Raw genomic sequence first — 11,710 nt, forward strand, 5'->3', positions numbered from 1 at the left:
TGGAGCGGATTTTCACCCACCATTTTATTTCAGCCTATGACTTCTGAATAGATCCTCACATCCGTATAGCTACTGATTTAATGTGCTTATTATAGAAAATCATGAACAAACATGATATTTTCATCTCTCACATTGCTCACTGTGGCTCTTTGCCTTTCCCCCACCCTGTGTCTAATTTCCTAGTTAAATGGTAAGCTCTCTGAAACAGGGAATGTTCCTTTCTTGGTACTTCTACTGAGCCATAAACTACACGGCCACTTCTGCTTTTTGGCATATTGGAAACCAGGAGAGTTACCAATGGTGCAATGTTTCCACAGTTCAAGGTAGCAATGCAAACTATGAATTTACAGTTTTAACAATATCTAGACCGGGGTAGGCAATGTTTTTTGGCCAGAGTGCCAAAAAACCCCACAGTGCCTACCTTGGAAGTTGCCGGAGTGTCGGCATGCCAGAAAACAAAACAAGGGCAGGGGCTACATGGCAGGATGCCCTGCTTGTACCCCTTGCCCCCCACCCAAAGCACCTACCCCCCAGCCCTGCTGCCTCTTGCCCCCCACCCAAAGCCCCTATTCCCCAGCTATGCTCGTGCCCCATGCCCCCCACCCAAAGCCCCTGCCCCCCAACTCGGGCTCCGTGGCTATCTGCAGCTACCCAGTACCTGGGCCAGCTGCAAACATGTGCTGCCTGTCTGCCCTGGCCCCAGCATCAGCCCTGGCCCCAGCTGCCTCTGGGCTCTGGGGAGGCGGCAGATACCAGCAATGCTCCTTGCTGTGCTGCCCTCGCCACTGCTTCTGCAGAGCAGCATTGGAACCCAGTGTGGCAGGGCATAGCGGAGGGCACAGAAAGCTGCCTCTCCAAGCTCCCTGCTGCCCTGGCCACACTTCCCCTGCAGGCAGGGGCAGCAGCAAGGGGCACAACCCTGCATTCTGCCCACGCTGCTCCCATGTGCACAGGGGAAGTGTGACCCGGGCAGCGCGGAGCTTGCAGCAGCAGGCAGCTTCCCTGCCTGGCCCCTCTGTGCACTGCTGCTCCGGGCCGCACATGCTGCACTGCTGGCCCTGCTGCCCTCTCATGAGCTCTCCGGACCACAATGTGTGCGATCTGGAGTGGCAGCACACAGAGGGGCCACACAGGGAAGCTGCCTGCTGCTGCTAAATCCACGCTGCCTGGGAAAATGGCCTCGCATGCCATGCTTGACACACGTGCTGGGGGTTGCCAACCCCTGATCTAGACCAATAGGCTGGTGGTAAGTACACACAGAATTGGAACAGCATATAAGCAAAAGGCCACCAGAAAACCACCTTTCTGCTGTTTGAGCAAATGCAGTTTAGATTGTAAAGCAGGTCTGTCCAAGTTCTGGATGGCAGGGGGCTGCACACCACATGGGTTGCAGACCATGAGGTCCTCCCCACTGCCTGACCCTCCCCTTGCATCCCTTAGCTGTGCAAGCAGTGCAAACAGCCTGACTGTCCTCCCACAATCTGCTGCTTGTGCAGTATAAGTGGCCCATCTCTTCCAGCCAGTGTGTAGGTTCACCTCTGTCCTGGCCATGTATACAGCACAGGCAACCTGACCCCTCTGTGGCCCTGTGGGCAGCCTGCTTTTCCCAGTGCACAGTGCCTTTCCACTATCCCCAGGAACGGGAGCAAGAACCGAGGCTGGAGAAGGGAGGTAGTGACTGGATGGGAGCCTGAGCTGCATGGTAACCCCTCATGTGCCGCCAGTTGCACAGCCATGTTATACAGTACAAAATGGTAAAACTGCAGCACTAAACTGAGTCCAAGGAACTTTGATTATTATAAAAGAAGCATATTGCCATTATTTTTTTTGCTGGTTAGCAGAGCTTGTGTTTTAGTGGACCGTTACCTAATGCAAAGGGTTCAGTGTAATTCTGTTTCAGTTCAGTTATTCTGGAACTGTGGCACTTGATTAGAGCATTCCCACTTTTTTGCTTCTGTGCTACCCAGGAGGCTTTCATGTGCTTCTCTACTTTTCTTTTTGAAAGCCATTTCATTTCATAGGTTTTCTAGACAGTTTTTGACAAGAGTAAGACTCAAGTCAATATATATGTAATCTACAAGAAGTCCCAACCCCCTGGTTAGTCGACTGTTTCAAGCTGTTTCTGAAATTCTTTATCTGGAGAATCAGGGTTATTGAAGGTAAATTAACTAGTCAGGGGTGTGTTCTTTGAACCCACAGATTAGGCTTTACTTTAATGAAGTAAAGCCTATGATTCATGGGACTACTTAAAAAGCATAAGCATTCAGCTTCTTAAAATTGTTACAGGGGTGAACCTTTAAAGTATAGCCAGTCAAAAAGCCCAAGGCTGAATTGATTCAATCTTCACAGGTTAGTCTAAACTGCGTAGATTGAATGATGAGCAGGTGAACAGACATTAACTTTTGATTCTGGAAATGCAGCCACATTCCTGCAGTGGCCCAGGCCAGAAGCTGGAGGGTACTAGACTATGCCTCCCTGTTTGGCTGGAGCAGACAGCTTGGGCCAAGTCTAGCCTGCCCACCCTGTGAGGGTGAGGGCTTGTGGGGGAGGTGCAAAGCATCCTGGGATGCTGGGGGACTGTGTTAACTTGAATCTGGAGGAGATCTGGAACAGAAGTTCAATAAACTGATTTAACCTAAATCAGCTAAGTCTGATACTACATCCATCCAGGTTTATATTAAACTAGTTTTGGCCATTTGGAAAGTGGTTTATGTGCACTGAACTTCTGTTGTGTTACAGATTTGAACTGATTTCCAATCACTTATATCGGTTTATGTGTAATTTCAGGCCCTAGCCCCAGTTATTTCATCTAGGAACTTAATCCAGGAAATTTACAACTTTATTTCTCAAGATCGAGATATGCATACCTGTTGTAGTTTTTCATCTATTTGGAAGGACTAACAAAATTTACCAATTTAAAACCATGTATTCATTGAGAGCTACTTTTATCCTTTGACTAATATTTTTTAAATTGATTCACTTTTCTCAATGCCTAATGCATCATAGGGTAAAATAAAGCTATACAAAACTCTAATTTTTCATTCATAAATCAGTTTGTTTATTACTTATGGAGTTAGTTGCTTCAGAGACAGGGGAAAAAACCTCATTCATTCTGAATACTGGATGGAAATGTGATCTTTTAAAGGTTAAATCTGAACATGCTAAAGATATATTTAAGGCATACACACAAATCTAGTTGTGGCCTGTAATAGTCACATTAGGGGGGAAAGTCTAGGAGAAAATCAGTATGTGTCACCTTTGTAAGCTAGGAAAAGAGAATGGTTAACCTCTGGTTTTAATGGCAGAAATGAAACTTGTGCTTCTTCTTAGGAACAAAGTTGTTGATGCTAGAAAATGAGATAGCATTGAAACGTGTGGTGTTCTATTTAATTCATGAACTGTAACATGATAAAGTGCTTAGATTGCCTGATTTTGAAATTTGAGGTCTATGACTTATAGCACCGTTATTCACATTTAAATTATTTTCTAATTCATCAAAGAAAATGAATGCTGAAGCTGAGCATGTTAAGGATCAGAGGGGGAACGTGCCTATATTCAGCTATACTATAGGCTGTTGTTGATCTCTTCAGTCAGTGAGACAGAACAATAATTGATTCTAGTCATTCCTTCTGACTCAATAAGCTTTTAACTTGCATGGTGAAAGGTGAATGCTTTATTTTCACATTGTGCAAGAATGACAGTGGTTTTGCTCTTCTTATCTAGTCTCAAATTGGCATCGTACACCTTTTATATTTGCTGTTAATTCTCCTTGTGTATCATATAAAGTACAGGAAATATGTTGCCTTCTAAAAATTACTAGAGTTAAATACTGCATATAGCATCATTTATCATAATTTTCCTGTAGGGGACATAAACATCAACCACACGATTTTTGTGTTGTGTAAGGAAGAAGACCATATTTCATAGATTTTAATGGAGAATTATAGAAGTTAAGGAAAATTTAAAATAAAGATCTTGAAAATAGCTGCTTACTTACATGATGGCTGTTTCCCTCCATTTGTAGGCATTCATTCCTTATTTCAGCTCTGAGTGATGCTTTTCATTATTCAAGTAGTTAATTGCCTCTCTAAAGCAAGTGTTGATAAAGTTTTGTTTGTACTTTTTATATTGACCAAGCTGTCTGGTCATTAATGGGAGGCACTAAAACCTTTGGCAGTATTTTGTCACTTTTTCTAGCAATGGAGAATAGAGATATCTCATTTTTTTTCACTGCAGGAATCTAATATTTTCAGTAAATTATTTCACTGAACAAAAATCCTGTAATCTAAAAATGCAGGCATTATATATGGGAAGAGACAGCTGAGAGCCCAGTAAGGGAGAGAACACTTCTGTTATTTTCTCTCTCAGACCAAACTTAGGCCTTGATCCAGTGAAGTACTTAAATATGACTTTGTACAAAAGTTACAACTAGAAGTTTGGAAGGTTAGATCGGGTTAAAAATGGTCACTGATCTAAGGTAAGTTGGGGTAGGGGAGAGGTGGCTGGGATGGGGTTTGTGGAGGGTCTTGAGGGGATTGGGGGATCGGGGTCCACAAAAGGGATGGGGTCCAGGAGGGTTTGATAGGATTGGAGGTGCTAATGGGATCTGCAGGGGACAGGGGGGTTGACAGGATCGAAGTTCTTTAATCTCTTGGACCCCCTGCCCTGAGATGAATATATTGCCCTGATCCTACCCACCCCTTTGCCCACCACCCCTTATTTCATTGGCTCTTGGCACTAGTAAACACTGGCAAAATTGGCACCAGGAGCAAGTTGAAGGATCAAGAGGTCTGGTGGGCTCTGGGGAGACTGGCTGGGCTGTGTGGGAAGGTTGCCCATCTGGGAGTTGGGAAGGAGGCAGGAGGGGTAAAAATAGCCTGGGGCTGGGGTGGGGGGAAAAAGGGCGTGTGTGGGGGTGGGGGGGGGGGTGTAGGAGAAGTGCAGCCCCAGGGCTGGGGTCAGTGACTGGCTTTCCCAGTCCTTGGGCTATGCTGGGAATGTGTACAGAAATTCAGTTAGTTTGATCCTGCTGTAATCACCTAAATCAGTGCACTTTCAAGGTACAGTTAATTTAGATTTGGTTGGCTATTTTTGACCAATCTAATCTTCCTGGAACTTCTGTATATTTCTCACTTAGATCGACCTCATTAGGTCGATCTAAGGTCTGCACATGGGTGAACTAAGTTAAATTGGTTGGCCATTTTTAACACGATCTAACCTCCTTCTAACCTCCCTGAACATCTGTATGTACCCTGTGGTACATACATTGCTTAAACCATACAGGTTTAAGCAGACATTCATAGATTCATAGATTGGAAGGCCTTGGAAGGCATTGGGTCCAGCCCCCTGCACCATGCAGGAAATAGAACGGGGGGTTAGGTGACCCCAGAAAAGTGACTATCTAGTCTCCTCTTTAAGATTTCCAGGGTAGATGATTGTACCACCTCTGGAGGGAGCTTATTTCACAGTCTGGACACTGTGAAGAAGTTTTTCCTAATGTTGAGCCTGAATCGATCTTCCAGGAGTTTGTGGCCATTACTTCTGGTTTTCCCCTTGGGTGCCCTGGTGAACAGTTGGCCCTACCCTCCCATTTGTTTTCCTCCTGTTCTCTATGTACCAAAAGAAGGACTTTTTGTTGTCCTTGATTCCCATTGCTAATCTAAGTTCAGTCACCGCTTTAGCCTGTCTTATCTGTTCCCTGCAAATGCGGGCTGTCGTGGAATAGTTCTCCTTGGGGCCCATCCCAAACTTCCATTGTTTATAAGCCTCTTTCTTCTTTCTTAAGAGGACCATGATTTCCCTGTTTAGCCAAGAGGGCTTTCCAGCCCTTCTGTTACCTTTTCTTTGCATGGGAATGGACTTCCTTTGTGCTGCAAGGATCATATCCTTAGGGAACAACCACTCTTTGTGCATACCTTTTGCCTTTGGTTCCTGGTCCCAGAGCAGTTGCCCTACTAGTAACCTAAACTTGTTGAAATTTGCATTTTTGAAGACCAAGACTTCAATCCGGCTATCTGATTTGTCTGCCTTACGTTGGACAGTCAACATGGTGGTTTAATGGTCGCTGTCACCCAGACTTCCCTCTATATTTAAGTCGGTCACCAGGTTGTCTCCTTTGGTCAGGACCAGGTCTAGCAGAGTGTCACCTCTGGTTGACCCATGCATCTCCTGAGTCAGGAAGAGCTCCTCAACACAAGTCAGGAAGGATCGTGACCTTTGCAACTTGGCCCAGTGTTCCTCCCAGGAGATGTCTAGATAATTAAAAACACCCATGATGACCATGTCATGTGCACAGGCAGCTTCAGTCAATTCTCGGGTGAACTCCAAATCAAGTTTCTCCCCCTGATGTGGTGGTCTGTAGTATACACCTACCTTTAGGTCTCTCTTGCTGCGCCTCTCCCCTCCACAAACTTGAGCCAGAGGGTTTCAAGCTGTCCATTTTTGTTAATTTTGTAGTGCTACAAAGTTTGTATCATTACAAAAAATAGAGCACTATGGGTAGGCACATGTATGGAGGTCCCTGGCTGGAGTGCAGCAAATTTGCAAAGAAAGCCATGGCCTAATAGGGGGCTGCGGGTACCCTGTCTCCCCATTCCCCCTATCCAGGTCTCTACTCCCTTCCCTGCCCTCCTACAGGCAAACCAGGGCTCCTGTAGGGTGGTGAGCAGCTCTCATAGCTGATCCCGATTCATCTGATTGGAAAGACTGGAAAGGGTCTAGCCCAAGGGTCTGGGACAGAGCCACTGTTTGTTTGCTTCTGCCAATCAGCCAACTGGTGTGACTGGACAAGGTGCTGTACACTGGGAGCCCAGACTGCTTTCTGCTAGGCAGGCCAATCTCCTTCCACTCTCCTTCCACCTTGGAAGGGAGGGGGAGGAGGAGCAGGGGACCATGGGCTATTGGTGGACAGGAATACCTATCCATATGTTAAATGCCTTGCTGTTTTAAACAGCAACTTTTTTTGTCTAGATTTTGTCCACCATTTTTGGGCCAGATTGGGCATTATTTTAGTAGAGAAAAAAGCCTGAATGTATGTTCATAGGCTTTACGTCACATTAAAACAGTGGATAAAGCAAAACAAAAGTAATATCTGTCTAAGCCCTGATGATGCACAGCAGTAAAACCTTATTCAAATAAGGTAAAATTCTAAGCCGTATGTATAAAAAAGAGTCAGAGGTGTAAAGAAAAAAAAGGAAAAAGAAGTGTGTTTGAAAAAGAAGCTCCTTATGTTGTGTGGCTTCTGTGGAATTATGATACATAATTCTTTGTAGACTTCTCCCCTTTATACATTGAATAAAATATTACCGTTCATATGCAAATACCATGTAAGCAGCATATGTTTTAGATATTAGTTTTATTACATGAATTGATATGTGAGAGGAACTTTCCACATAGCCTAACTCACCTATATGATACTGTGTGGACATGTAGACTGCTTACAGACATTAAAACAAAACAAAACATGCTTTACTGGAAGAAGCAGCATGTTAGTTCAACCTTGCTGCACAGCATTTTGTATAGCTTGGGCGCTTCAGAAGGGCTTTTTGGTACTTTTATCTAAATCTGATTCATCCTGTCTTTATATCAAAAAATATGTAAATTTCACAAATCCTTGATCGGGTTGGAGCTTCTAGGTGCTGTTAAAATAGATAATAAATCATAATAATAATGAATAGCAATTTTTCTGTGTTGCATAAAGACCCCAAATCAGAAAACAATTTTCAGTTAAGCAGTGGTGCCCAACCTCTGGCCCATAGGGTTGTGTCATCTGGCCCCCAGGGCTCCCCAGGGATTCGACAATTCGGTGGCCAGGGATTGGTGGCAGCATTAATTGCTGCAACTTCCAGAGCTGTGGCAATTAACGCTTTCCCTGCTGCCCTCCCACCAAATTTCTGGACCTGTTGGGAACTATATGGGTTGGATGACACGGCGTATGTTCTGGTGCCTATTATCAGTCTGTGGTCAGATCTAGCATGCAGAGTTTGGCCAGCATGTGGGAGACCAGAACTGGCATGTGGGGCTGGGCTGATGTGTAGGGTTTTTCGGAGGCCAAATTTGGTGCATGGGGCCAGGTTGAGAGCTGGATTGCATCCTGAGCACTGAGCACTGACCCCATGTTAGATCTGCTCTACAGATGAGCCCTGTGCTACTCAACTGGCCCACAGGGCTGGAAGATGAACACTACAGTAATTAAGGGTCACAATATTTAATTTTTTTTCATAACTTCATTTTACAAATCTTTTCTTCGAACACAAATATCCATTGTTGAAGAAAAGTTTGTACAAATTCATACAATTATATTTTGAACCTGCTTCTGCTTCCACTCAGGTTTATGACAAACTACACTGGATGTGGGGAATGGGAAGGACCTGAGGACCTGTTTGGTTTTGTGTGTGTCATTGTCGTCTTTTTTTTTCCGGCAAATTTACATCATTTTGAACATTTTTACTTAAATCTTGTTAAAATTCTTCTAATTTTTTCTCTATGAAGTAATCATTGCCCAAACAGATTTTGCACCTTATGAAAATGAGTAAATCGTACTAATCGAAGAGTTGAAATTTTGGTTACGGAGATTGTTTCATGATATTTGCAGCGTGCTGAATTTTGAAGTCACTTGAGAGAATGTATTGAATGGAATACTATGTAACAGGTGTCATTTCTAATAAGTAAAATCAGAGCTGCTGTAGTGTGTGTCACTGGCACGATACTTCTGACAATTAATGGAATATCTGCTTTGCCTAAAGCAGTGGTTCTCAGTCTTGAGGGAGACTTGCAGTACCCCTCATTAGACTCAAGGCACCTTTTGTAAAATTCCAGCTCAGAACTTGCATTCATGTTTTGACTGCAGAAAAATAATAGAGAAATACTTTTGTTGCAGAGAACTCAGAAAGATCACAGCAGGTCAGAATTCCTATTTGATATCTCTGGGTTTATCTTGTGAATCACATGTAGGTGCTTGCACACCTAGCAGTGCTAATATTGTGCAGTACCCTGTGGCACTCTTAAAGTATCTCATGATCCCCTGGTTGAGAATCACTGCCCTCAAGTGATAAGGACTTATTATTTGAAAATAGCTGGATGTGGGTGTTAGCCCTGCTGTTGTCATTGAATTCTTACTTATCACTTCATACAGCTAATGGTACAAGAATTTGGTTTCCCATTATAGGTGTATACATGTAGATGCATGTGTAAATTTTGAAGTTACAAGTTAGTAAAAGTATCTTAACATTTACTCTGTTATATTGACTTGCTGCAGGAGTTATTTTGTTCACTAATCTTTAATTTCTTTTCTATGAAAGAATTGACTACATTTAAACATTTAGTTATCTTTATAATTCAAAAATACTGTTTTAATATTTAAGCAGCTTTTATAATTGAATCAAAACATTATACAATTTCAAATCTCATTTTCATGAAATTTTGCATGCTTGTATCTTGCAATATAGTGACTTTATTATTGTTATTAATCATTTACATAACACCATAAATGTACAAAGCACAGTTCTGTATGCTTTATAGTCCATATACTTCTTTTTTATTAATTTTTTTTAGTCATTTGCAGTATGTTTTTGTTGCATTAATGAAAGGAACTGTGTGATCTTCTAGACCACCAAAATAATATTTTTAAATTCCCATGAATGATAAAAAGAATGAATGTTTCAATAGTAGCAAGTCCTGAGTTAAATCATCTCATGGTCAGATTTTGAATTCAGTGCTTTCTATTTTAAAATAAAAAATATCTTATTGACAATAGTGATATGACAACTTATTCTATGTGGTTATTACTGATGGATAAAACAGAAGCAGGAAAGAGAATGTGTCGTTGTGTGGTGCAAGCCCTCATACAACATAGTTGTGGAAAGAGAAAGATGAGAAAAAATTAAAAGAAATTAAAAAAAACAATTAAAAAGCTTTTTCCTTTGAAAAACCAGATGTAAGATAAACAAACAAACAAAAAAAACATTCTCTCCCATGATTTACTTTTGAGGCTTTTTTTAGAAACTTGAGAGTTGACCATTGATTTCAAATGGTCTGAAAATAATGCTTAAATGTTAGGGTCATTTTTTCAGCAGGGCATAAAAGAACAATAGTAGTATTACACATTCAAATTCCAGGGACCTGCAAAGTGTTCAGAGTATACACAATATATTCTGCAGAATTCAGGTTAAATGAAGAAACACAGAAAAAGGGTTCAATACTATATCAGCTGAAGTAAGTGGGAGATGGAACTGATTCCTACTTTGTTCAATAAGGTTAAACTATGTGAATTATTTTAGGATGACCATTTCAGTTTTAAATGGAAATGAGAATATTTTCTTTTTAAAGTGTTTTGAGTCATAAAGGCTCCAAGCTTTTTCTTTGTAGAAATCTGATGGTAACATTTGAAACCATTCCTACTGCAAGATTCATAAATAATAAATATTATCTCTTATTAATCCATATTTTAGTTTAACTCTGGCTCATAGCAAGTTACTTCCTCAGGGAATGAAGAATTCTTTACAAGGGAAGGTGATGAGCCACAGTCCCTTAGGAATTAAATTGTGAAAACAATCTTGGTTTTGTACATGCTAATATAGATCTGTTATTCCCTTTCCACATCTATCACAACACATTTTAAATTGTGGCTGATCTTTTATGCAAATTGCTGTCTTATTAGACATTGCGGCTGTATGTGCTAATGTCTCCATGGGTTTCTTGGGAGTTTGCTATCTAACCATCAAAGCGGTAGAAATGAATGATGATTACTGCATAGCTTTGAAGAACAAAGAAAAGTCACATTATTTTAGAGGTTCTAGATGCCTGAGTCAGTGACAGTTTGAGCCATACAGATGAACAGGAGTGTCTTGATGTGCTTTTAACTAAAGGGAAATAATTTTGTCTGCATACTCTTGTGTTTTATTGGCACTACTAAAACTGCAAGCATTTTTCACAGCTGATATTTTGTTACAAAACACAACTAGACCATTGAAATAGCAAAAAATAAGTTAAAACTTGTTTTTTACAATAGAAGAAAGTAGGCCAAGAACTAGTTTTGCTACATAAAATGTATATTTTCCATTTGGAAAGTTGTAACATTAACTTTATTTTCATGTATAGTTGCCATGGTATGAACATTAGTGGCAATCAGTTGCCTTTCCTCCTATTTGGGTTATGATTTTATAAACAATAGGAGTGTGACACAGGGGTAAAAAAACCAAAACAAAACAAATAGATTATTTTTTTCCTTAATATAATTCAGTTCAGTATAAGCCATGGATATCTAATCTAGCCATTCACTGAGTTAAACAAGCAAAATGATTAAAAAGCTGTACTGATATTAATTTTAATCTAAACTGAGACTTCAGTACCATTCACTTGTACAGTTCTGTTTTTCCTGAATACTTTTACATTTACTTTATCGTGAACATTTAGTCACTGATTTGTAAACAGTGTAGTTCATTTTGAATCCCATGCTTCATGCCTTAAAACAAAGCTGCCCAACTTCTGAGCATCTGGGGGTCTTAGGGCCCCTGCCCGTGTTCTGTGCTGTATGACCCCTCTGCCCCTTCCTAGCTGTGGTTGATCACTGCTGCATTGCAATAGCGCATTGCTCTGCACAGGGTCCCTGGGTTTCCTTGAGCCCCTCGTGCTGTGGGTTACCTCAGCTAGAGGAGGGAGGGGCAGCCTGGAGACTCCAGTGGCAGCAGCAGGAGAGTAAAGGGGGGAGGGG

At 41.7% G+C, this 11,710-nt stretch overlaps 1 protein-coding gene across 1 annotated transcript in view; it reads left to right on the forward strand.

Annotated features, from left to right (window-relative positions):
* Positions 1 to 1,696: 1,696 nt before the first annotated feature.
* TRIQK (triple QxxK/R motif containing) overlaps positions 1,697 to 11,710 on the forward strand; it is a 75,744-nt gene continuing 65,730 nt past the window's right edge. The window contains exon 1 of the mRNA XM_006019996.1: positions 1,697 to 1,754. Coding sequence (XP_006020058.1) covers positions 1,735 to 1,754 — 20 coding nt within the window. The 5' untranslated portion in view covers positions 1,697 to 1,734. The remainder of the gene's footprint in view (positions 1,755 to 11,710) is intronic.

This window comes from Alligator sinensis, unplaced genomic scaffold (assembly GCF_000455745.1).
Source record: "Alligator sinensis unplaced genomic scaffold, ASM45574v1 scaffold273_1, whole genome shotgun sequence".
Classification (NCBI taxonomy): domain Eukaryota; kingdom Metazoa; phylum Chordata; order Crocodylia; family Alligatoridae; genus Alligator; species Alligator sinensis.